Source organism: Mustela putorius, unplaced genomic scaffold, assembly GCF_011764305.1.
Source record: "Mustela putorius furo isolate JIRA1106 unplaced genomic scaffold, ASM1176430v1.1 tig00000487_pilon_pilon_pilon, whole genome shotgun sequence".
NCBI classification, from domain to species: domain Eukaryota; kingdom Metazoa; phylum Chordata; class Mammalia; order Carnivora; family Mustelidae; genus Mustela; species Mustela putorius.
This window is the reverse complement of record NW_025421399.1, coordinates 559,907-583,433: the sequence shown is the minus strand read 5'-3', so window position 1 is coordinate 583,433 and position 23,527 is coordinate 559,907. Positions and strand designations below refer to the sequence as shown.

Sequence of the window (23,527 nt, the reverse complement as noted above, 5' to 3'; positions counted from 1 at the left end):
CACTGAGTGTGGCACAAGAGAGGACCCAGACCATGCTTCCCAAGGCAGAGTGTGAGGAGGGGCTGCTGAGAGACAAGGGGGATTGGTGGGGACGCTGAAGTCTGGGCTTGTTCAACACATGTGCTCAAGTGTGACAGATGCAGGAACCCCTGGCTCTATTGATTAGTGATTCTGAAACTCATCAATTTCTTTTTCTTTCTTTTTTTTTTAGGATTTTATTTATTTGACAGAGAGAGAGCAAGTATACAAGCAGGGGGAGCAGTAGGCAGAGGCAGAGGCAGACTCCCCACTGCAAGGAGCACGAGGACGCGGGAAATGATCCCAGGACCCTGGGATCATGACCTGAACCGAAGGCAGATGCTTAATCTGAGCCACCTAGGTGTCCCTGAAACTCATCAATTTCACAGAAAAGTCGCATTTCCCAAGCTTTCTCCTTCCTGCGGGGCCTCACCTCTCTCTCCAATGTCATAGCTCTCCTCTGTCACAGGGAAACGCTGCTCTAGTTTTCTCTTGGGTCCGAACACCAGGAAAGCAAAATACTCTTTTTTCTTACCTTGGTTCCCTTCCTTTCTCTTCTTGCTGATGTCTGAGATGCTTTGGAATTTTCAGACGAAAGTTTGGCAACCCAGGGAAGGCTTACTAAAAAGCAACGAGTATTCAGAGCGGATGTAACCCTATGAGATGGAGTCAAGCTTGCAGGATTCAGGGATCGGGAAAGGTTTAGAAAACCATGCAAGGGAAGTGGGACCACTGAAGGTCCTGTGTTCGGGCTGTGCAATCTCCCAATGTCAAATTACTCGAAGGCTTCTCCATTGCCCACATTTCTTACTGTGTGGGGAAAATGCTGGGGGATGGGAGATCTTGGTGGAGGGTCCCCTGTTCCAAACACAGACCCACCACCTCTCCCGCAGAATGTCTACTCCCATTGGGCGGTTCTGGGAGGTTCAGTGACTTGTCTTAGACCAAGAGCTATGGAGAAACTCACGATCCTCCTGGATTTGAACCCGAGTACATGGGATTCCGTGACTAGTGGCTTTTCTTTTGGTCTCAGCCCTTTGCAAAAGATTTAGGGCTGTTTCTAGGTCTCCTTGGATATAGGCTCCTATCTGCCCTGCTTTCCTTGGGTTGATCTCCAAGAGTCGTAATCAATTCCACTCCCAATAGAACTGGATTAGGAAGATTGTCCTATTCCTGGAAGTGCTTAACCATTCGGGTCACACTGTGATTCCGGCAGGTCTGGTACTGGGAGGCAGGAGGCTGAGCTGAAGCCACAGGGGCACTAAGGGCAGGGAGTTGGGCTGGGGAGACGCGGGTGCCAGCTTCCTTCACGGCTGTGGCTGCAGCGGCCTCTTGTGGCCATTTTACACACGGGGAAACTGAGTGTTAGATAAGGGGAAGTACCTTCCCTTAGAGAGATGGCCTCCTGCGCTCGTTTGTTGCCCAGAGATGGAAGGACGCATGCCCGGGGTCGCACAGCTGGAATCCAGATCCTTGGACTTCCAGCAGTCCCCGAACTCCTTCTCCTGTTGTCTCTCTCAGCTCAATGACCTTTCGTTGTGCGTAGGAAGGCCGGGGAGTAGCCTGAAGTGTGGGGTCTGCCCTTGCCCACATAGGTCCCCTCTGGTCCTTCTTCTCGCTTCAGAAATGAGCAGGATCAAGGGTCCGCAAAGAGGGGTCAGGTGGCAGGAGGGAGGGCGCCTGGTGGCAAGGCAGCTTCTCCGAGCGGCCTCTAGGGGCCGCTGTGGCACCGAGTTGGCCGCCCCTGGGCTCCCGCTGCAGGGGCGGAGCAAGCTCGGCACGGGGAGGACAGAGGGCGGGCAGCCGGCCTGAGGAGCGTGGGGGAGCCCGCGCAGGCGGCAGCCTGCCCTGTGCAATGCTGTGTCTGGCTCCACAGTGGACACCAACACGTCTTTCCGTGGCTCAAGATGCCAGACCTCTAATCCACCTTGGGACCCCCTCCTCGAAACTGCCCTTTCCAGAAGCTACCTCTTCTTGTTGAGTTTCCCCACATCTAGGGAGGTGGGCAGGCAGGACCACTGTCCCTGTTACTAGGATGGCAAACAGTTTCAGAGAGGCAGAGGTCTTGGCCAGGTCCTCCCAGCTGATAAGGGGGAGGCTGGCTTCCAACCAGAGCTTCAGACTCGAAATCCAGTCCTGTTTTCTACACTCTCAGGTTGCTGTGAGTTTGGCTCGGGGTTAATGGGAAGGTGTGCTGCGATGGGAGAGGGGGCTTTGAAGTCCCCTCCACTACTACCTGCTGAGGGGGCCTTGGGCAAGTCACTCAGCCTTTCTGTACCTCCTCTTCTCATCTGTAGAATGGGTGGTCATCATTTCCCTTGGGAGGTGGTAGTAAGAAATGGACATAATGATGGAAAGAGGCAGCCGGGTACCTGGTCTAGGATGGCCAGTGTTGTAAATGCTGGAGCCACTAGGCCCTGTCCTCTGTATAACCTTCTCCCTAGGGATCCAGGCTGGGAATGGCAGAGCCCTGCTGTGCCTCTCTGAGGCAGGGGTGTGCTGGTCTGGACTCTGGGGTGCAGAGCGTGGGGCAGGCATTGCTCAGATTGCTGGAGCCACGCAGCAGTGGAGCTGAGAGGGGCCAGGTTGGCTGGGGTCAGGGACAGGGCAGGGTGTGAGGGATGCAGGGTGAGTCACTCACCAGCCCAGATGCTGCAGAGTGAAGGGGAAGGAGTGTGGGGGCTGGCCAGGCCTGGCAGCACCAGGCACCAGGATACCAGGCAGGGAGGGTGGCTGCCCGGCAGTGGGATAATCCGATAATCCAGGATATTCTCTCCAGTGCAAGACCCTTAACTTCATTGCATCGACAAAGTCCCTTTTTGCCACAGAAGGTGCGGGTTCAGGTGTTCTAGGGACATGTGTCTCTGGAGGGCCATTATTCTGCCGACTGCAGGTGGCGCTGGAGGCAGGGTGGGGCTTAGCCGTGTGAGGGCTGAGGGAGGGGCCGACCGGGACCTGAGGACGGAAGCAGCACCAACCAGCTCCTGGTGTGTGGCTGTAGGAAGCTGTGTTTTGGGGGAACAGCCCTGGGGAAGCTGAAAGGCCAGGGCCCACTCCATGTCTAAATAAACCCAGCCTGCCTCCGAGGCGACAAGGCCGACTGGCCCCTGAAGGGTGGTGGGGCTGGGGCAGGACTGTTCCTCCAGGACTTAGCACTGCTTTTTTCGGGTACGGTGCCCAGAATACCCTGGTAATTGTTTCCCAGGGGTGCCCTCCATTTAGCCCTGCCCCCTCCCACCCATGTGACTCCCACAGCAGACTTCCTCAGAATCCGCACCATCCACTCCTTCCCTCTCATCTTTCTTTCCTGCTCCAAATGGTGGATCTGAAGCCTGTTTCCCCTTTGTGGCCTGCGCCAGCCTCCAAGTTCGGATTATTTCTTCCAGCTTGACTCCCCAGCCACCCTGAACGGTTCCCTGCTCCTGAACAACCCCCTTCGGCTCACTGGTTAGACCCAGACCATTCTAACAGCCCCTCTCCCCCTTCCCCACTATTCAGCCTCGAAGCCTCAGCTCTTGGGAAGGCTGCCTCGCCCTTACCTCCTCTTCACCAAGCGTGGAAGCTGTGAGCAGCTTCCAAGGGATCTTATATGATAGCCCGTGCCTGCTGAGTGGCCGTCCAGTGCCTGGATGATGGACACATCACCTTCAGTCTTCCTGCCAGGGGTGAGCACTGTTGACTCTTGAAAGCTTACTGTGTGCTGGGCACTGTTCTTCTTCTTCGTCGTCCTCCTCCTCCTCTTCTTCTTCTTCTTCTTTTTTTAAAGATTTTATTTATTTACTTGTCAGAGAAAGAGAGAGCACAAGCAGGGGAGCGGCAGGCAGAGCAGGCAGAGGGAGAAGCAGGGCCCCCGCTGAACAAGGAGCCTGATGCAGGGCTCGATCCCAGGACCCTGAGATCATGACCTGAGCCAAGGCAGCTGCTTAACCGACTGAGCTACCTGGGTGTCTCCCCGGGCACTGTTCTTGATGCACCGTTTTGACTTCTCCCCAACAAACCCTCTGAGACTGATCTTATTGGCTGTAACTGGCCCAGTTATTAAATCTCCCCTATAAAATGGCTTATATGATAGCCCGTGCCTGCTGAGTGGCTTTAAAATAAATAGTGGATCCATGAATTAAATCCAGGCCTCATTTTATAGGGGAGATTTAATAACTGGGCTAGCCTAAGGAAACCAAGGTGTGGCTCGTTTCGAAGGCCACGCTTGTCGCTGTCTCACTACGTGGTCACTCATTAATCTTAATGGCCACACAATGCCACTTAGCCTCTGCCTTGTTGTTTGTACAGATCTCTCCTACCCCACTTTCCCCTTGGCGACTATCTGCGCAGCTGGTTGGGTGCTGGGCCTGGGTCTCTCAGCTCTGTGTTCCATACCCAGCACAAGTCTGGCTCAGAGCACAAGCCTGGTCAGATGAGTGAATGGAGAAGTAAATGATGCTTCCCTGGTCACGGCTCTGGGCAGAGGCCACCAGCAGCCACTGAGATCCGGAGGGGCTGCAGGCTTGAGGTACAGACCCAGGGTTCTGGCCCCTCCACATTTCTTGGCAGATTCAAACATTCAAGTCTGCTTTTTTAAAAAAAATTTACAAATATGTTTTATGCATAGTTCTGGGAAGAGGTAATACACGCTCAGTAGAATATAAAATTGTAAAAGGACAAAAAGGATATACAATGAAAGGGTCATCTCCCTGCCTCCTGTGAATCCTGTGTTCCAGCCCCGGCTACAAGCAGCAGTCTGTGCTGTCACTTTCTTATGTGTCTTTCTAAACATATCCCTGCACTTAAAAACCTGTTTGCGGCTATGTTCTCCCCAGGAGCACGCATACAAGGGGTGGCCATTGATGCACATGGCTCTGCGGTCTTACTTTTTCATTTAATAAAATATTTTGAAAAAATCTTTCCTATCAGTCTGCTGGACACATTCTTTCCGGAGGTTGCACAATATCTTATTGTACAGGAGGTATCCTATGATGAATATACCGGTGTTTTCACTCTCGCAACTACAAATAATGTGTCGATGAATATCCTGGTACGTGGTGTCATTTTGCACGTGTGCAAAACTACACCTGAAAGATAAAACACCTGTAAGAATGGTTGACAGGACAAAGAGTGAGATTTAAAATCTTGATAGATATTGCCAATCACTGTTCATGCAGGTTCTCCTGATTTTACCTCTACTGACAACGTGTGGGTATCTGGCTCCCCCTGTTCTCAACATACAGTAAGATATCAACCCTTTTCCTCTTTGCTGATCTGACACCTGTAAAAAATGAGATTTTAGGATGGTCTAAATTTGCATTTCTCTTACTCTGAGGCCGGATGCTTTCATGTATCTAAATGCCGTTCGTATATTCTCTCCTAGGAACTGTTTGATTTTATTTTATGCTCTTTCCCTCCTGGGTTATGGATCTCTTATTCAGTTCTTTGTAGGAAGTCTTTATATGTGTTAAGGATATTGAACCTTGGCCCATGATGAAGGTTGCAAATACCTTCCCTATTGTCATTTCCGCAAAGTCTGTTGTGAAAGGCTAGCTGCTTATCACTTTCCACCTTTGACTCTGGTGCCTTGCCTCCCTGCCTTATCTCTTCCATAATTATGTCTCCTGGGCTGGGTGTCTTCCTCTTGTGAGACCTGGTTTACAGCTTCTAAGCTCCATGCACTAAGAATTCCCATTTATGTTGGGAGACAATTATCCACAGATCTGTCCCATGTATTCTGTACACCTCGCAACCAGGGGCACTGAATGGCTTTCGATGTGGTCTGTCTTCTCCAGAATGTTTTAGGAGCTGACTGCCTTGGAGGGTAGAGAGAGCACCTTCCACTGTTCCGCGTAATAATGACAATGCTTCCCGCTGGAGCGAAAACCTCCCAGGTCTGCTTGCTGCTCCTTAAAAAAGATCTGGTTTCCCAAAGCTTGGGGTTTCTCACCTGTGAATCAAAACCCATGGCAATATAGAGCACCCAGCTGGGTCAAGCTTTGCATCACCCCATGGTCCCTGATGGACAGGGTGAGGGGCGTCAGCAGCGCAAACACCACACTGCAGCTGCTTGCTATGCCTTGAGCAATCAGATCCTTTGTCTCTGACCCAGGAATCTCTGGTCTGTCAGCACCCAGAAAACTGTGGCAGGCTAACTTGTCAGGTTGCCGAAAGAGTAAATCTCAGACCCTTACGGTTGTTGACAGTTCGGCAGCTGGACAAGGTGAGGCTTTGTTCACCTGAGCCCAAGGTCACCCAGATAGAACGCAGCAAAGCTGGGCCTGGAATTAGGTCTCTTCCTTCTGAGCTTTGGCTATGCATAGCCTTCCCTCGCTGGCAGGGAAGCTGGCTACATCTAGGCTCTTGAGGCAGATTTATCTTCGTGTCTTTCCTATGCCTCCTGCATGGTTCCAGCATGGCGGTTCGATGAATCTCATTCTGACGCTAGTGGTTCTCAAGCTGCAGTGAGCCTCAGAGCCATGGGCATATAGAAGCTGTGGACTGGGGGCGCCTGGGGGGGGGCTTCGTCATTAAACGTCTACCTTCGGCTCAGGTCGTGATCCCGGGGTCCTGCAATTGGGCTCCCTGCTCGGCAGGAGGCCTGCTGGTCCCTCTCCCACTCCCCCTGCTTGTGTTCCCTTTCTTGCTGTGTCTCTCTCCCTGTCGAGTAAATAAATAAAGTCTTAAAAAGAAAAGAAGATGGGTACTTATTGAAAATGTAGGTTCACTGCCAGGGATTTGATTCAGTAACCCTGGGGCGGGGTGGGGGGCACCCAGGCATCAGCGTTTTAAACAAGCTCTTCTGGTGATGCTCCCGCAGGGGGAGTCTAAGGACCCCAGGCGGGGAGTCACTGCTGTGAGCTGGCGGCCACTGCAGTTTGTGCGCAGAGTGACTTGAAGGAAGCTGGCTGGAGACAGAGGAGCCTGGTACTGGGAGAGGCACGGGGGATCAGCCCTGAGGGAGGCACCGCTGTTGCTGGCTCTTGAGGTGATAAGGCTTGGACTGGGGGGGGCGACAGAGGGAAGGAATGAAGGGGGGTATGGGGATGCTTAGCTGGGATCATGGCCCTGGGGTCCCAGCTTCAGGGCATCCTGCAGTGGCTGTCTGAATCATCTGACACTTTGCATGTGTCACCTTGCTTCTGCATTCCAAAAAAAAAAAAAAAAAAAAGAAGGAAAGAAATCCGGTAGTCTGGTCTGCAAGGTCCTTCCTTGTCTGAGTCAGCTCTGCAGCCTCCACTGTGCTCATCCTTTTTTGGCACAGAGGTTAGACCATGAATCATAGGGCCAGGCCTCCTGGGTTCAAACCCCAGCTCTGCCACTTACCAAACTCTAAGCTTAAGCCAGTTGGCCTCAGTTTCCTAGTCAGTGAAAGGGGGAGGTTGCTATTGGCCACAGTGTCGACAGCATAGGAGGCCTGATGATTTAAACAAGTCAGTGTATGTCGTGCACTTAGAGAGTCAGGCCCGTAGTAAGGACTTGATAGATTTGGATCCTTTGTTCCTGGGACTTTCCGCCCATCTGCCACCTCCGTGAGCTCACTCCCTTCACTGTTTATGGTGGTTCGCCCCGGGCTCTACTCAGAGCCCTCCTCCTCTAGGAGGCCCTCCCTGCTCACCCTAGGCCTCCCTTGGGGCGTTGTCCTTCCCTGAGCCCCAGGAGCCCTCTGATTTGCATCCCTTCTCTAACCCTTGTCCGGAACCTGTGGTGTTTACCTTACTCTTCTGTGAGCACGGATCTTCCCTTAGGGGCAGACAGTCCGGATCTGGGACACCTGCCTGTGGGGCCCAAGTTCAGCGGGAAACCAGCTGTGTGAGCAGGGCCAGGTGGAATATCAGCTGCTGCATCAGTTTTCTGATCTGCAGACAGAGGGAGTTGGGCTGATGCACCAGCTACGGGAGTTTCAAAGAGGGAGACCTTCTGCTTAAGCAAAATCCTATGGGAAGCGGTATGTATGTATGTATGTATGTAGCGCAAGGGAGGGCTGAGCTGCCCTGGGTGAGTGTGCACACGTGTGTATGAGCGTTGAGGTTGTGAGTGAGCGTGTGAGCATGTGAACACATAACAGTGAGTGTGGAGGGTAGGCGAGGGTGTGCGAGCGTGTGTGCATGAGTGAGTAGAGTGTGGGCGAGTGTGTGTGTGACTACACGTGACTACACGTGTGTGTGAGTGTGGCTGGTCAGCAGCTGCTCTCTGCTGTGGGCTTTGCGGGCCACGCTTGGAAACCTCTGGGTGAGGAGGTTCCGACACTCCCATCTTACAAGGGTAGGAGTTTGTCTGATTCATCTCGCTAGGCTCCTAGTAGATTTTTTTTTTTTAAAGATTTTATTTATTTATTTGACACACAGAGAGAGATCACAAGTAGGCAGAGAGGCAGGCAAAGAGAGAGGGGGAAGCAGGCTCCCTGCTGAGCAGAGAGCCCGATGTGGGGCCCGATCCCAGGACCCTGAGATCACAACTTGAGCTGAAGGCAGAGGCTTAACCCACTGAGCCACCCAGGCGCCCCTCCTAGTGGAAGCTTAATGCTTCTCAGTGGTCAGGAGGAGGAGAAGGACAAGGGAAAACAGGCCTGGCAAAGCTGGCAAGTTCTATGTTCCTGAAGCCTCCCCCTCCCCTTCCTGAGCTCAAACCCTTCCTTCAGAAACCGCAGATACCGATCTGTGTGTGTGAAGGCGTCTGTTTGGTTTCTGTGTGCCGGGGGCCCTAGCTGTGTGTTTACTGAGCTAGGGCTGATGTCTTTGCTGGATGTTCTGGTCTCCGCAGGCCCCTGCCCTAATCCCAGATGAGGTCTGCAGAGGAAGTATCCCCTCCCCAACTCTAGCACATTCCAAGGGTGGGGGGCTGAGTCTCAGGTAGGACTGGAGGGCTTCCTAGCTGCTTCCCAATGCCTTTTCAGTGTTGGCCTGGTCGGAAGGCCTCAGGCTGGTGCTCAGGCACCTTGGTGAGGGCCGGGCTGGATAGGTCCTGCCTCGACTAGCCGTGAGGTGCCCATGGGAGCCAATGAGGCTTTGTCCTCTGGTAATGGTGTGTGTGTGTGTGTGTGTGTGCGCCTTGGCTGGGGTATAGATACCCTTTCTCTCCCAATCCACTGTCCACTGATACCAGGCGCCTGGCAGAGGGTGGGGCCTCAGCTGTTCTTTCTCTGAATAAAGGGCATCTCACCCATCAGACCCCAGACCTGGGCACTCCTAGTGTTCCCAGCTTCTGGCAGCCCACCTTGCCATGGGATTCTTTGCGGTGTCTGCTAACAAATGTTTATGCTGCAGCCGGCTGGAGCCAGGAGGGGCCAGGCGAGGCCAGGAGAGGGGGGCTCAGCATTTTGTCTCTAGAGCAGCTCTAAATTCCAGCTGCTCTCAAGAATGCCCCCGCGCCCCCCCCCCCCGCCTGTCTTCCTTTCGGAGGAAGAAGCAGCTTTTCCAGAAACTCAGCTAACCTGACCATCCCTACCCCAAGGCTGTGGGGCCCCACTTGCCAACTTGAAGCCAGTGGAACGTGGGGCAAGTCAGAATTGAGAATATATAAACGCCCCTCATCTCGGATTATAGAGGTGATACCCGTTCATTGTAGCTTTGTTGACAATGGAGAAAACCCTAGGTCAGAGATCACCTCCCTACTCTTTCCCCGATCTGTGGGCTTCCTGGGTGGGTACAGCCTTCGTCCTTCCTCTCCTTCGGGGGGTGTCAGCGTTGCCAGGCTTGGGCACAGTGAGGGCTTGGTGCTTGGTGAGAGGAACCCAATGAGAACCTAAGGCTGCTTGAGGACCCAGCTCTGGGGATGACCCTGGGGTGACCACTGTCTATCTGGAGGGGCATCAGAGAAACCGTGGCCCCTGCCGACCTGTCCTCTGACTACAATGCAAAGGCCAGCCTCAGACCTCAAGTTCGGAGTCACCTGGATGCCTCTTCTTCCCTCTGCTGCAAGGGAACGCACCCGTTCCCCCTGTTCAGAATGCCCCCAAACCACCTCTCACATGTACGCATGCACGGTTTCCCCCATGGCTCCAGAATAAGCTCTCAGCATCTCTAACTTTATAAGAGTCTCTTATTAGATTTCCAGCTTCAACCCTTGCCCCCCACCTAGCTCCAGAGAGCAGCCCCAGCGGTCCCAGTGCTGCTCTGAACAAAGCTCTCAGGACAAAGTCCAGCCCTTGAGAACAGGACTGCAGCCCCTGCTCTGTGCTCTGGCTTGGCCTCCTCTCCTGCACACCCCTCCGACAGGGTACCCCTCCCAGGCAGGGGGTGATGGCAGTTCCTGGGACACACCCTGCTCCTTCTTCCTCCAGGACCTTGCCCCTGCCTTGCTCCCCCAGGGGCCTGCAGGCTCCTTTGCCTTATTGAGGTTTCTCTGTCCATGTGCCACTTCCTCTGTTCTGGCCCTCCCGAATTCAATGGCCACTCTCCGTTAGTGGCTCTTCACCCCTTCCCCGATCAACTCCTCCCCATGCACCCTTGTATGTTCGCCCCACCCAGATTGAAAGCTCAGGAGGGCAGGGAGTTTTTGACCATTTTGTTCCCGATGCCCAGAATCTGAAAGGTGTGTGGCACAGAGAGGGTGGTCCATAATTATTGGTTGAATGAAAAAAAAGGGTTTCTCCGTGTCCTCCTTCTCAGCAAATCTTCATTAATCATTCGCTAGGGCTGGAGTCAGCCCCTGGGCCAGAGGTGGGGTAAGCTCCGAGGTCATCTAGTTGGGGAGACAGGGCTGTGCCTCTAATGTGGAGAGTTCAGGGGTTGTTGGGGGAGGGGGGCAGTAGTGGGAAAAATTGGCCTGGCCTGAGTGCATCAAGAAGGACGTCCTGGAGGAGGTGATGCCCAGGCTGGGCTCGGAAGAGGAGCTGGAGTTCCTGACATGGAGGGAAGGGGAAGAGGCAGGTGAGGAGCAAGGATTCTCCAGGCCTGAGGAAGGGCCTGGTCCCTCCTGGAGGGCAGGGATGTGGCCCTCATGGCCACATGTTGGCCTCTGGCTCACAGTAGGTGTTCCCAGAAGCAGCTGAGGCAGCCAGTGTGATGGAGCCACACCTGATCTTGAGGAAGACCATGTCAGCTGCCGGATGGGAGTCCTGTGGGGGTGTGGCTAGCAAGGGCTCTGTAGAGCTTTTACTTAACGGGATCCGGTGAGCTTTGAAATGGACAGTGCCCCAGGTCTGAGAGTCTCTGTCCTGGAGGGAGGCAGCGCAGCTTCCCTGGTGGGAAGGACTAGCTGGCTGGAAAGGGAGGACCATTCGGACAGAATCAGGGCAGACACCAGACACTCTTCTTTCTAGACACTCTTCTTTCTCTCTGTCAGTCTCGCGTCTGGCCCTCTTGGTGTCCCAGCCCAGGTGGGATGGGCTGAGGTTTGGCACAGAGCTCCAGATGGGGCCCAGAGAGCCCACGGCCAGGACAGATGCAGAGAGACGCACCCCTGGCCAACAGGACGCCTAGTCCCTCCTTGTGTGCGGAGGAGCCTGAGGCTGGTCACGTACTCTGAGCCCCTCAGGAGGGGTGGGGTGGAAGGGAGAGGCAGCCGGTCTTCCCAGAGTGTGGAATGTGGCACCTGGGGGGGGGGGGAAGCTGACCCTCTCCCTTCCCCCACTGCCTGGACAAGGGGCAGTTCCCTAGGACTCAGAGAGCTTCTTCCCTTCCGCCAGGATTGGCTCTGGTTCCTGTCAGGCTGGTTTTTCCTCCCCTGGGGCTTGAAGAGGAACACCAGGGGCCATCCTGACCTGGCCTGCCCTGCCTCACCTGGCTTCCCATGGTGCGGGGAGTGACTGAGATGAGCTACCACGGAGGCAGCCAGACCTGGGTTGCTGGCCTTGGGGCCCTATAGCACCAGGCACCTAGCTGGAGCAAGGTCTTGAGTTCCTCCACCCCTGGGTGGGGGGGGGTCTCTCTTTTCCCCACATCTGCTGCTGCCCTTTCCAAAACTTCCTCCCTAGTGTATGAGACAAGGATGTCAGTGGTGCACCGATGGAGAGGAGTCAAATGAGGTTGGTTCTCAATGTCAATCGTATAATGTTTCTTAAGATATTATTACCTGTTCATACATAACATGAAACAGGTTCCACATGAATACATCCTTATAAAAATAAGAACAGCAGAGATAAGTGTGGGTTCCCCTTGACACAAACCTCCCCTTGACTATGAGCCTTCATTCGGCTTCTCTCAAAGGAATCCCTTGTTTTCAGGCTGGTGCATCTCCTCCCACATCTATATGCTTACATGCATAATCATATGTATATCATATATGTTTATGAGCACAATCATATGTACACCACATGTACTTATGGGCACATAGGCACATCATATGCTTACATGCATTATCACAAGCAACCATATGTGCTTATGTGCATAATCATACTGTGCATATGTGCATAATATGTACATCTATATGTGCTCACACACAGTCATATGTATATCACATATGCTTACACGCACAATCATATGTACACCATATGTACTTATGGGCACATAGGCACATCATACATGCTTACATGCACAACCATATATAATCATATGTGCTTATGCGTCTAGTCATATGTACACATGTGATATGTATATCCATACGTGCTCACATGCAGTCATATGTACATCACATATGCTTACATGCACAACCACATGTAATGTGTGCTCACGTGCATAATCATATGTACACATGTGCATATGTGCATAATATGTACATCCATATGTGCTCACACGCAACCGTATGTATACTACATATGCTTACATTCACAATCATATTACATCATATGTACTTACATGCACAATCACATCATATATGCTTACATGCATAATCATATGTACATCATATGTCACTGAGTGCATAATCATATGTGCATCACACACATATGTGCATAATCATATGTACATTAATGCCAGCATTAATTTATCATGTGTGTTGCTCTCTTGCCGCTTTTATCTACAACTTCATTCTTTAGGGATTTCTGTGTCACTGTATATTGACATTACTCATTCTGTTTATGTTACCCAGTTGACTCAACTGTCACCAGCGGTTCGTCTTTCCACCCTGACAAACGGCGCTTCCGAGAGCATCCTTTCATACGCCTCCCTGAACACAGGGTAGAGCGGTTCTTTGGGGTAAATGAGAAAGTGTGGCACTGGTGGACTTTTGTGGGAAGAACCTGCCCAGTCAGCCCGCAAAGTGGCCACAACAGACCCCCTCCTGCCATGTTTAAGGGAGTTCATTGGCCCCCCAGCTTCCCCAACACCTTCCATGATAGGACTTTGTAACTCTGCCTTGGCTGATGGGAAAGAGTGAAGCTGCTGTCTTCTCCTGGCTGCCCTTGGTTGGGGAGGGAGTCTGGGAAGGGAGCCTGGTGCTGTTTATGGAAACTTACAGCCAGACTGTTCAATCCGAGCCTCCACGGCCCCACTCAGGGGACCTGGCACCCCAGTTCCTGAGCTCTGAGCTTCCTGCCCCGCCCTCCTCTCCCTATGCTCCCAAGCTCTGGTCTCAGCTTTCTCCTGTCTCTTGTGAGTTATCATTTTGGGGGTTTCAACGTTTTGTAGGAGTTAATCATCCTCTCTTGCCTCTTGTTTTATTCTCTCCAATATTCCTTAACTGTCAGCTTAACACGGTTTCAGGAAGGAGTGGAAATTAATGTGAGTATTCAGTCTAACACATTTCATCAAAACTAATCCATCTCTATAATCCCCTGTGGGGATTGTTAGCTTCTGAGAGGCAGCAAAAGCTTGTATATCCTTCTGTATCTCAGCACCTAGTACTATGCCTGGCAGACAGGGGACAGATACAGGGTCGATGAATGGAGGCACAGGTCAGAAAGTACCTTTAGCATCCGTGCTCACCGTCCCTGGAGAAGGGGATGGTGTCTAGGGAAGGGTTGCCAATTTACACAACAAGCAAGTTCATGAGATCTCCACTTTCTTTCTTTCCTCCAGCTTATGAATTCTGTTCATGTGCACGAGCCCACCTCCTCTGTGGGGCTGATCTTAGAGCTTCGCTTGAATGACTCACTGACTAAATAAATAATTGCATATTGGAATAGGAAGGACAGGTTAGGATCTTAACAGGTGACCCTATGTCTTTCCCGGCTTGATGGCTCTTGCTCCAGGCCAGTGGATGAAGGACCCGACCTCCATCCTGTGAGAGGAACACAGCTTTCCTTTGGTGCTGTGGCTTTAGGGTATTAAAGGTCTGGGCTTGAATACTTATAATGATAATAAACAAATACATGTAAGTATTTATTATATAATATTATGAAATATCGTGATATTACTATTTCAGATTATATAATAACATTTTTTGGTACTCAGTATGTGTCAGGCACCCTTACAAGCACCATCTCATTTAACCCTCAAAACAACCCCATGAATCAGGTTGTTACTATTATTACTTTTATCTCTATTTTATAAGTGACTCAGAGCATCAGAGACTTGGGTACCATGCACTGATACTCTCTAATGAGCAGTGTTTCTGATCTTATTGGATGGAGCCCCACTTTCCTGAAGGGACCTCATGATTTCAAATTCCTGGGGCAGCCGGTTGGGGGCAGCTGGGAAGGATCCACTGTGGGGTCCCTTCATGCTTTTATATTCCCTTCCCCCTCCTGACCCTGTGTGCACCTGCCATGGAGAAGACAGAATCCTGGCTCAGGGACCAGAGCTTGGGAAGGGAGTGTCTCTGGTCAGGTTTTGCCTTCAAACAGCCAGGAGCAGATCTGAGACTCCTGGTGGTGGGCAGTCCATTACTGAAGCCCTCAGTTCCATCTCTGGGGAAGGCAGCCTGTAGAGATTGTTCTCCTGAGTTCTTGATGAATCAGAGAACTGGTCAGAAGCCACAGGTCATGGTGGAAGATGCTGGGGACTCTGCTGGGAAGAGACTGGGAATGGGGGATTCCTGCTGACTCCACCTGCATTTCAGTCTGGGGCTTCCTGCCCTGGCAACTGGTATACGACTTTGGAAATGGGACCCAAAGGAGTGGTTCTAGAACTGGGACCTCTTTGGAGGGGAAAGCAGAGCCTCTGTCACATTCAGGAACCCAGGCCACAGGGCTGAGGGTTGAGAGGCTGGAAGCCGGACTCTGACACACCTGGCTGGGGACCCAGCAGGTCACTGCTCCTCTTGAAGCCTCTGTTTTCTCTTGTGTGAAATGGGCGGGGCTACCAGAGGATCCGATGAGACCTACGGAGACTGTAACCTGGACACCCCCAGTCAGTTGTTCTTAGGACTATGGCCCTGGGGTGGGCACTGGGACCCGAAGCTCCTCTGGAGTTTAAGGAACTCACAACCCCTTAATATCTGGGGGTGGGGATTGTTGGTTCTGTTATTTTGTTTCTTAACACAAAGTCCTTCCTATCAGGCCAGAAAACCAGAGATCCCAACTGGGGCTTGGTGTGCGTAGCAACTATCTGGCCCATGAGGAACAGGCCTCCTTCTCAGGGTCAAATAAAGGGTTACTCACCTCAGACCAGCCCTGGCGGCTACAACCTTTGTGAAGGCCCAGCCGCACCCTACTTTCATGGCCAGCTTGGATCACGCCCGTCTCCTTTCCCTTTCGGGCACCTCGGACCCACTTGTAGGTCTGATTCACTAGTTTAAACAGCCTCAGGCTGGCCTTCCTGAGTGGGTCAGGGCTGCTCCGATGGATTACGGGGTGTGTAGGCAGTTTCCTGCCCCTGTTCCTGGATAAGTGGGTGGCTGGAAGGCAGTTTATTGGGGAATGGTGAGGCTAGGACAAGTCTTCCTTTAGCCACAGGTGATCCAGGTGATGATGTGTAAAAGGAGGGCTGAGATTTCACTGGGGGAAACTGAGGCCTGTTGCTGGCCCACCTCCCTAACAGCGTCTCCAAAGGGCTTGGGGCCCCCATCTTGCAACTATGTGACTGCTCTGACCTAAGGAACCACTGGAGCAGTTCTGAGGAGGGGTGAGGTCCTTGGGGACAGGAACTGGGGTGAGGCGCAGGCAGTGTCTGGTCGGGGGCCCGGCCCTTTCAAGTGATCAGAAAGGATGGGTAGAATTATTGAGCAGGGTGAAGAGCGGGGATCATGGAGAGGAGGGCTCCTTCCTCTTATTATCAAAGCTGTTTGCTTTGTCTGGGAGCACCCTGCAGGGCCTAGCAGCCCACTCACTGATCCAGGGACTAGATCCAGGACTGAGCCTGACACACTCCTTCCAGATGCTCACAAGGAGGGAGGGATCCCAACCTGTTTTCCCTCTCTGGGTGGCAGGTGCTACATGTCTCATGGGCAAGTTATTTGCCTCCTTTAGGCTCAGATCCCCCCATCATGATTTCAGGAAATCTGTGATGAATGAATGCATGATTTTGGAGCTGGAGGTTGGGGTTGTTCTGGAGGGGTGGGAGGTAAGAGGCCCCCAGTGGGGGTAGGTGGGGGCAGGCTTGAGCTTGGGGTTGCCAGGAAGTCCCTTACAGTCCAGGGACAGAAGCCTCCCTGCAGCTGTCCCCAGGAGCCTCTGGTGGCCCCTGGGCTTTGTCTGGCTCCAGCAGGGTGGGGCAGCTTTGTCTCTGGAGGCCAGCGGCCAGGGCACCCTCCTCTGGAGGACTGAGAGGAAGTCAGGATGTGGGTGAATCCCCAAGGGGCAGGCTCTGAGAGGTGTAATTCCAAGTGGGGTTTAGGAATCTCCTGAATGTATTGAAGGAAAGTGTTTAACTCCAATCCCCAGAAAGGGGCTTCAGAACACAATTCCAGAGGGGGGGGGGTCTCTGAGTGACGCGGGTTTAGAGGGAGGACAGGGTTTAGGAGTCTACTCTCTGGGGCACTTAATTCCTGGGGGGTTTCAAGCCTGGGGAGGGTCAGAATGTGAACGAGGGCGTCTCTGTGTGTGATGGGGGCGAAGAAAGGAATGAGTGCGCTGGGAGGTGAGGAGCAGTGCAGTCGGGGCTCCGGAGGAGTTGGGGTGGGGCAGTTCCCCGCAGGGCCGCGGGAAGGAAGAGCTGGAGGTAGAGCCGCCAGGAACTGACCAATTGGAAGAAAGCCCATATTTGTACCCAGGAGCCTGCAAATTCCTCGGGGCTCAGATATCCGCCCCTTCTCCCTCCCCCTTTCCCCGCCCGCCCCGGGCATAAAAGGCGCCAGGTGAGGCCCTCGCCATTCCTCTCGCCTACCGCTGCTCCTCTGACCAGTGTCGGCCGAGTCCTCCTTCGCCATGACTTCCTACAGCTATCGCCAGTCGTCCGCCACCTCGTCCTTCGGGGGCCTGGGCGGCGGCTCCCTGCGCCTCGGGGCGGGAAGTGCCTTCCGCGCGCCCAGCATCCACGGGGGCTCGGGCGGCCGCGGCGTGTCTGTGTCCTCCGCCCGCTTCGTGTCCTCGTCCTCCGGGGGCTACGGCGGGGGCTACGGCGGGACCTTCGGCAGCAGCTTTGGGGCCCGGTCCGACGGGCTGCTGGCGGGCAATGAGAAGCTCACCATGCAGAACCTCAACGACCGCCTGGCCTCCTACCTGGACAAAGTGCGCGCCCTGGAGGAGGCCAACGGCGACCTGGAGGTGAAGATCCGGGATTGGTACCAGAAGCAGGGGCCCGGGCCGGCCCACGACTACAGCCACTACTTCAAAACCATCGAGGAGCTGCGGGAGAAGGTGGGCGGCGGCCCAGCTGCGGGAGGTGCACCTGTAGCGCAAACCTGGCCAGCCCCGCGGGCGGGGCGAGGCCGGAGGAGGGACCCGCGCCACCACCCGGCCGGGCGGGAGCTAGCCCGTTAGAAGGTGGGAGGGCCGCAGGGTGGGGCCGAGAGCAGGGGCAGGTAAGGAGGGGTTGGACAATGGGGCAGGAAGTGGAGGTCTAGGTATCGGGAAGGGGGCGGGTTAGTGGGTGGGGTTTGCCGAGGCCGCGGGGGCGGGGCTGGTGGGTGGGGAGGCCTGGGAGATGGGGTCCGGAGGAGTGGGAGGAGGTGGGACCAGGCTGTAGGCTGCCCAGGGGCCTTGGCTGGGGGCGCAGTTGCAGCAGGGACAAGCAGGAATTTGGCCTGAGAGGAATGCAGTCCACCCCGGGCCGAACCTACCCTCTGCTGCCCCCGGTATGGGCCCGTCTGCATTCCTTTTCTCTGGTGGGGCAGCTCTGGTTTCAATCAGGCTCAGGCTGAAGCCCCTCCTGCCCCGCCCGGGCTGGGGGCAGGAGGGCACCGCATAGTTAGAAACTTCAGAAAAGAATGGGAGGGGACATATGCTAATGGCCTAAGGATCTGGTAAAGGCGAGATAACACACGCAGAGCCACCCCCCCCCCCTCAGCCCCGTCCTTTTCGGGGTTGGGGGTGCTGGAGCCATAGGTCTAACAGGGAGCCCCTAAAGGCATGCAGGGTGACTGGAAGAAATATATCAGTAACCAGCGGGACATGTAATGATCCCACGTGCTGGGGCTCCAAACATGCGGCTCCCCACGATGTCGCCCAGTGCTGGCCAGGTGCTGGGTGCCTCGAGCATGGAGCAGGTTAACCAGACGTGTGGACAAGGAGGGACAGCTAGAGTGGTAAACAACAAAATAGAATACTGCTTACACACTTTAAATTGTAACCTGACAATAATACATTTTACCATGTATCTTCTTCACCCATTCTCTGTCCTACACACACCCAAAATGGAAGCAAATTTCCTTTTTTTTTTTTTTTTTAAAGATTTTATTTATTTATTTGACAGACACAGTGAGAGAGAGAACACAAGCAGGGGTAGTGGGAGGGCGAGCAGCAGGCTTCCCTGCCTGGTGCAGGGAGCCAGGACCCTGGGAAGTTCAACGACTGAGAAAGCCTGGCTCCCCCTACTTTTCTTTTTTTTTTCTTTTCTTTTCTTTCTTTCTTTCTTTCATTGATTTATTTATTTGAGAGAGAGAGAGAGGTGTGGGTAGGGACAGAGGGAGAGGGAGAGAGTTTCCTCAAGCAGATTCCCCTCTGAGTGTGAAGCCCTGTGCAGGGTTCCATCCCAGGACCCTGAAATCATGACCTGAGCAAAGCCCAGGTGCCCTAGCGAAACTTTCTTGAAACAATACTTACTGTACTGTGGGTGATCTCATATTTTATATTCTGTTCAAGTTCATTAAATAAACTATGCAAATTACCTCCCAGTACAATGACTAATGAGTCATGATTTGCTCTTTGAAAAACATAAACCCAAGTACCTTAATCAATGGCGTAAATATGTCCATCACAGCAGAGGGACTTCAGGCCGGGGTGAACTTGGACAAGGAATCCTGAGCTTCATTTCTTGCCTCTATAAAATAGGCATACCCACTGACCTGGCGTGAAAGATGAGGGGCACAGTGCTTGGCACATAACTGATGCCCAAGAAATGGGACTTTCCTGAGGCAGAATGTGCTTTGAATGGGGCTATGGACAAAAAGACCCCAACACTGCATCTGGTCGGCAGATCGCTAGACACTGCCTCCCATAAGACCATTTAGAGTTTCCCTGGGTACAGTTCTCAGACACTTTCCTCCCAGACTTACCTCCCTGTCCTCCTGCACCCGTGCTCTACTGTCGTCTCAGCGTCCCTGATGATGGTTTCTCCTGCTGCAGCTCCCGGGCCTGGACTGATTTCGAGACCTCCCAGAGAGCTGGCCAACGGACGGCTGAGACATGGCTGGGCTTTGGTCTCTAGGGGTTAGAGGCATACTCATTTGCTCTCCTCTCTTTCCTAGGAAGAAAGGGGGTGGGCAGTGCCAGTACACTAAACTGGTGCCAACTTCCTGCCTCTTATCTTCCAGATTCTTGGTGCCACCATCGAGAACTCCAAGATTGTCCTGCAGATTGACAATGCCCGTCTGGCTGCAGATGACTTCCGAACCAAGTGAGTATGTTTGCCTTGGTGGGTTGCTGAAGCCGGGGCAGAGAAGGAGGGGCGATCCCAGGCCCTTTGGGGGCTTAGTGCAGTGGGGGGACCAGACTCTGTCCTCACTCCCCCTAGGTGGCATGAAGCAACTGCCCCCCATGGACTCCTGAACCCTGCGGGAGATGCGGGGAAGTCTTCAGGGGTTCAGAGGAAATGCTGCTCTGACCGTATCTATTTCCTTTGAAAGGTTTGAGACGGAGCAGGCCATGCGCATGAGTGTGGAGGCTGACATCAACGGCCTGCGGCGGGTGCTGGACGAGCTGACCCTGGCCAAGAGTGACCTGGAGATACAGATCGAGAGCCTGAAGGAGGAGCTGGCCTACTTGAAGAAGAACCATGAGGAGGTGGGTTTCAGGTTGGGTCATCTCTCCATCCCACCCCAACTTCCCAGGGCTGAAGACATTTTTATCCTGTATCTTCTTGACCTTGGCCGTACCTGCTGCACCCTCAGTATGGCCCCGGGTGTGGAGTGGGGCTCCCAGGGCTCCAGCAGTGGATGGACGGTCCACTAGTTTGTCTTGTCGGTGGTGCTGGCTCTGAGGTCTGCCCCTGAACCAGCGCCTTCCATCTGGGGAATGGGGGAGTGATCTGGCCCAGGCCCAGCAGGCTCTGGGCTCTAACATGCCCATCTCTGCTGTGTCTTTCCAGGAAATCAGTGTCCTGAGGGGCCAGGTCGGGGGCCAGGTCAGCGTGGAGGTGGATTCCGCTCCAGGCATCGACCTTGCCAAGATCCTGGGTGACATGAGAAGCCAGTATGAGGTCATGGCTGAGAAGAACCGAAAAGATGCTGAAGCCTGGTTTATCAGCCGGGTACGCAGTGGGTAGCAGGTGTCCTTGGGGGAGGTGGCAGGGAGAGAAAGCTTCATGCTTTCAGGCAGAGTTCTGCCTCAGTGTTCATTCCTTCTGCCTCTTCTCTTCTTGCAGACCGAGGAGCTGAATCGGGAGGTGGCTGGCAACACAGAGCAGCTGCAGATAAGCAAGTCGGAGGTCACGGATCTGCGGCGCACCCTCCAGGGTCTGGAGATCGAGCTGCAGTCTCAGCTAAGCATGGTCCGTATGCCCAGCCCAGTGGGATGCATAATGGAGCCCACGAAGCCTTGCATGGCCTGGGCTGTGGCTGTGCCCATGCCCTCTCCGGGAACTAGTCTCCCCTGAGTCTCTTTCCCTCTCCCTGCCCTCAGAAAGCTGCTCTGGAAAGCACGCTGGCAGAAACAGAGGCCCGCTTTGGAGTCCAGCTGGCCCAGATCCAGACTCTGATCAGCACCCTGGAGGCCCAGCTGAGTGAGGTGCGTGCGGACACTGAGCGCCAGAACCAGGAGTACCAGCAGCTCATGGACGTCAAGTCTCGGCTGGAGCAGGAGATCGCCACCTACCGCAGCCTGCTGGAGGGCCAGGACGCCCAATACAACAACTTGCCCACCCCCAAGGCACTCTGAGTCCAGCACCTCCTGGCTTCCCGCTCTCCTGCAGAGGGGACCCCTGGGTAGGGCCATGGGAAGGGAGGGACCTTACCCCTGACTCTTTCCCCTGACCTGCCAATAAAGTTTTATGGCTTGAGGATGGTTGTTGGGTTTGGTTTTTTTTTTTTTTGGCCGTTAGAGATGGGCCAGAACTTCTTGAGCCTGTTTTGGTTTTATTTAGATCAGAGTGCACCCTGCCTGTCCCAGGGGCCGGTGGGAGGGTGCTCATCAGCAGCTACTGTAGGGTAATTCCTGTTTGCGGAACTCTTTGTCTATCTAACCTGTTCTTTAAAACAGGCTTGTGAAACAAGCATTGCTCCCCCGGCTCCCGCCCATTTTTGAAAGATTTATTTATTTGAGAAAGAGAGAGGGAGAGCGCGAGAACAAGTGTAGTGTGCATGACTGGGGTGGGGGTGGCAGAGGGAGAGAATCCAATCCCTAGGCAGACTCCCTGCTGAGCACGGAGCCCAGCGCAGGGCCAGGTCCCAGGACCCAGGACCTGAGGCGAAACCAAGAATCAGAAGCTCAACAGGCTGAGCCACCCAGGCACCCCACATCGGCCCCATTTATGGATGGGTAAAGTAAGGGTCAGCGATTAAGTGTTTTGTTATATATGTGACTCTTCTAACATGGCAAAGGTGGGATTTGAAACTGGGTTTTTTTTTTTTCTCTTCAGATTCAGTTTTCTCTCCACTTCACTTCCTCATGGGTTGGTATATATTTGTGTGTCTGAAAGTAATGCTTAATTGAGCACCTAGTATATAACCATTTGATCAAACAACCCTAAAAGGCAGTTCAGATGAGTAACATCTTATAGAGTAAGAAACAGGTTCAGAGAGGGTAAGTAACTTGTCAGAGGTCACACAGTGACTTAATGGCAGAGCCAGGACCAGAAACAAAGTTTCCTGATGGTGCCACCCTATACCCCAGTCTCCTGGGATTGATGCACCTTATGCCAGGTCCTTAGTACCTGTCAATTTTGCTCCATGTGAGGGTCTGGGACTGCAGTCCCCTGGGCCAGGTCCTATCGATCCATTCCTCCACCTAACCGAAGGAGAGCCTGGGGTTTTGTGGGTCAGAGCCTGAGTGATGGGGGCAGGCCTCCCACTTAGAAAGCCAAAGAGGGTATACCTGTTGGTATGTGTGTGTGTGTGTGTGTGTGTGTGTGTGTGCATGCACTAACACATTCATCCATCCCTGGGCAGCCCCACAGAAGCCCCTTACGCCCACCACCAGCTCATACCTGGGCCCAGAGCCCGGAACGGGACCCAGCTGTGACCCAGACCTCCCGTACAGACCCCCAACCTGGCTTGCCTGAAGTTGGTCCCAGGCCAGCAAAGGAACCTAAGTCCCAGCTTCTCTGTCTAACTCTGCCCTTGTGTGGGTATGGTCTTGCCTCTGTGGTTTACAGTTCAGCTGCCAAGAACTGAGGCCAATTAAAGGTGAATAAGTAGTCCCACTTCCCCTTGGCTGAGAGGTTCAGGCTGAGTGGGTCTGTTAGGCCCCATGGATCTGTCTGATTCTGTGCTGGAGGAGGCTGGGGGGGGGGGAACACTGCACCCTGTGCCCCCGGAAGGTCTCTTGGAGGGGCACACGTGGCCGCCGGGAGTGCCCAGCGCTGTACCAAGGAGGCTGAGATCCAGTCGTACCCTGTGCTGAGGACCCTGAAGGAGGCGCTCTTGTTGCCAGTTTCCTATGGGTCTTAGAGACGTTCCTTAACTCGCTTCTGGTCACAGAACTGGGGACCCCAGAGCCCAGCTCTTCCTTCCCTCCTTGGGCCAGGAGCTCCTTCGGCCCCTCCCTAGCTATTCTGCTGTGGCCTCCGGCAACCACAGCCACACCCTGCCCCTGCTTAATGTTAGAGGTCTGGCTCACCCCCAGGCTGGGACTGCCCAGAGATACTTGTCCCCTGTTCATGAAAGTCTCTGTTGTCACAGCTGAAACCCTTCCCTATACCCCAGAGGCCCCTGGAATGTGGCTGTGGGGCGGGCTCTGGGCCCCACACAGGTGGGACAGGTAACCGGGTAGCGGGTCTGGGTGTCAGGAATGAAGCCTTCCTTTGTGTGTGTGTGTGTGGGGGGGGAGGGGGGGGAGGCAAGAGCTGGGACACTTGTCTGTCTCAGTTACGGAGCTGAAACCAGGGGTGCCCTGTTGACAGAGAGGCTGGGATGGAGAAGAGGGAGAGGGAGGGAAGGAGAGAGGAGGGGAGAGGATTCAGGGGGCGGGTCTTTCCCTCCTTGCTGGTCCTTGTGACCGCTTCAGTTTGCGGAGCGT

The 23,527-nt window shown here is 53.9% G+C and overlaps 1 protein-coding gene across 1 annotated transcript; it reads left to right on the top strand.

The window, feature by feature from the left end:
• The first annotated feature begins 17,042 nt into the window (after window positions 1–17,042).
• Window positions 17,043–21,351, top strand: KRT19 (keratin 19). The gene is made up of 6 exons (XM_004772748.3): window positions 17,043–17,554; window positions 19,669–19,751; window positions 19,981–20,137; window positions 20,442–20,603; window positions 20,718–20,843; window positions 20,975–21,351. Exons 1-6 carry the CDS (start codon window positions 17,123–17,125, stop codon window positions 21,227–21,229), a joined length of 1,215 nt encoding a protein of 404 aa, XP_004772805.1. The 5' UTR covers window positions 17,043–17,122; the 3' UTR covers window positions 21,230–21,351.
• The last annotated feature ends 2,176 nt before the right edge of the window (window positions 21,352–23,527 follow it).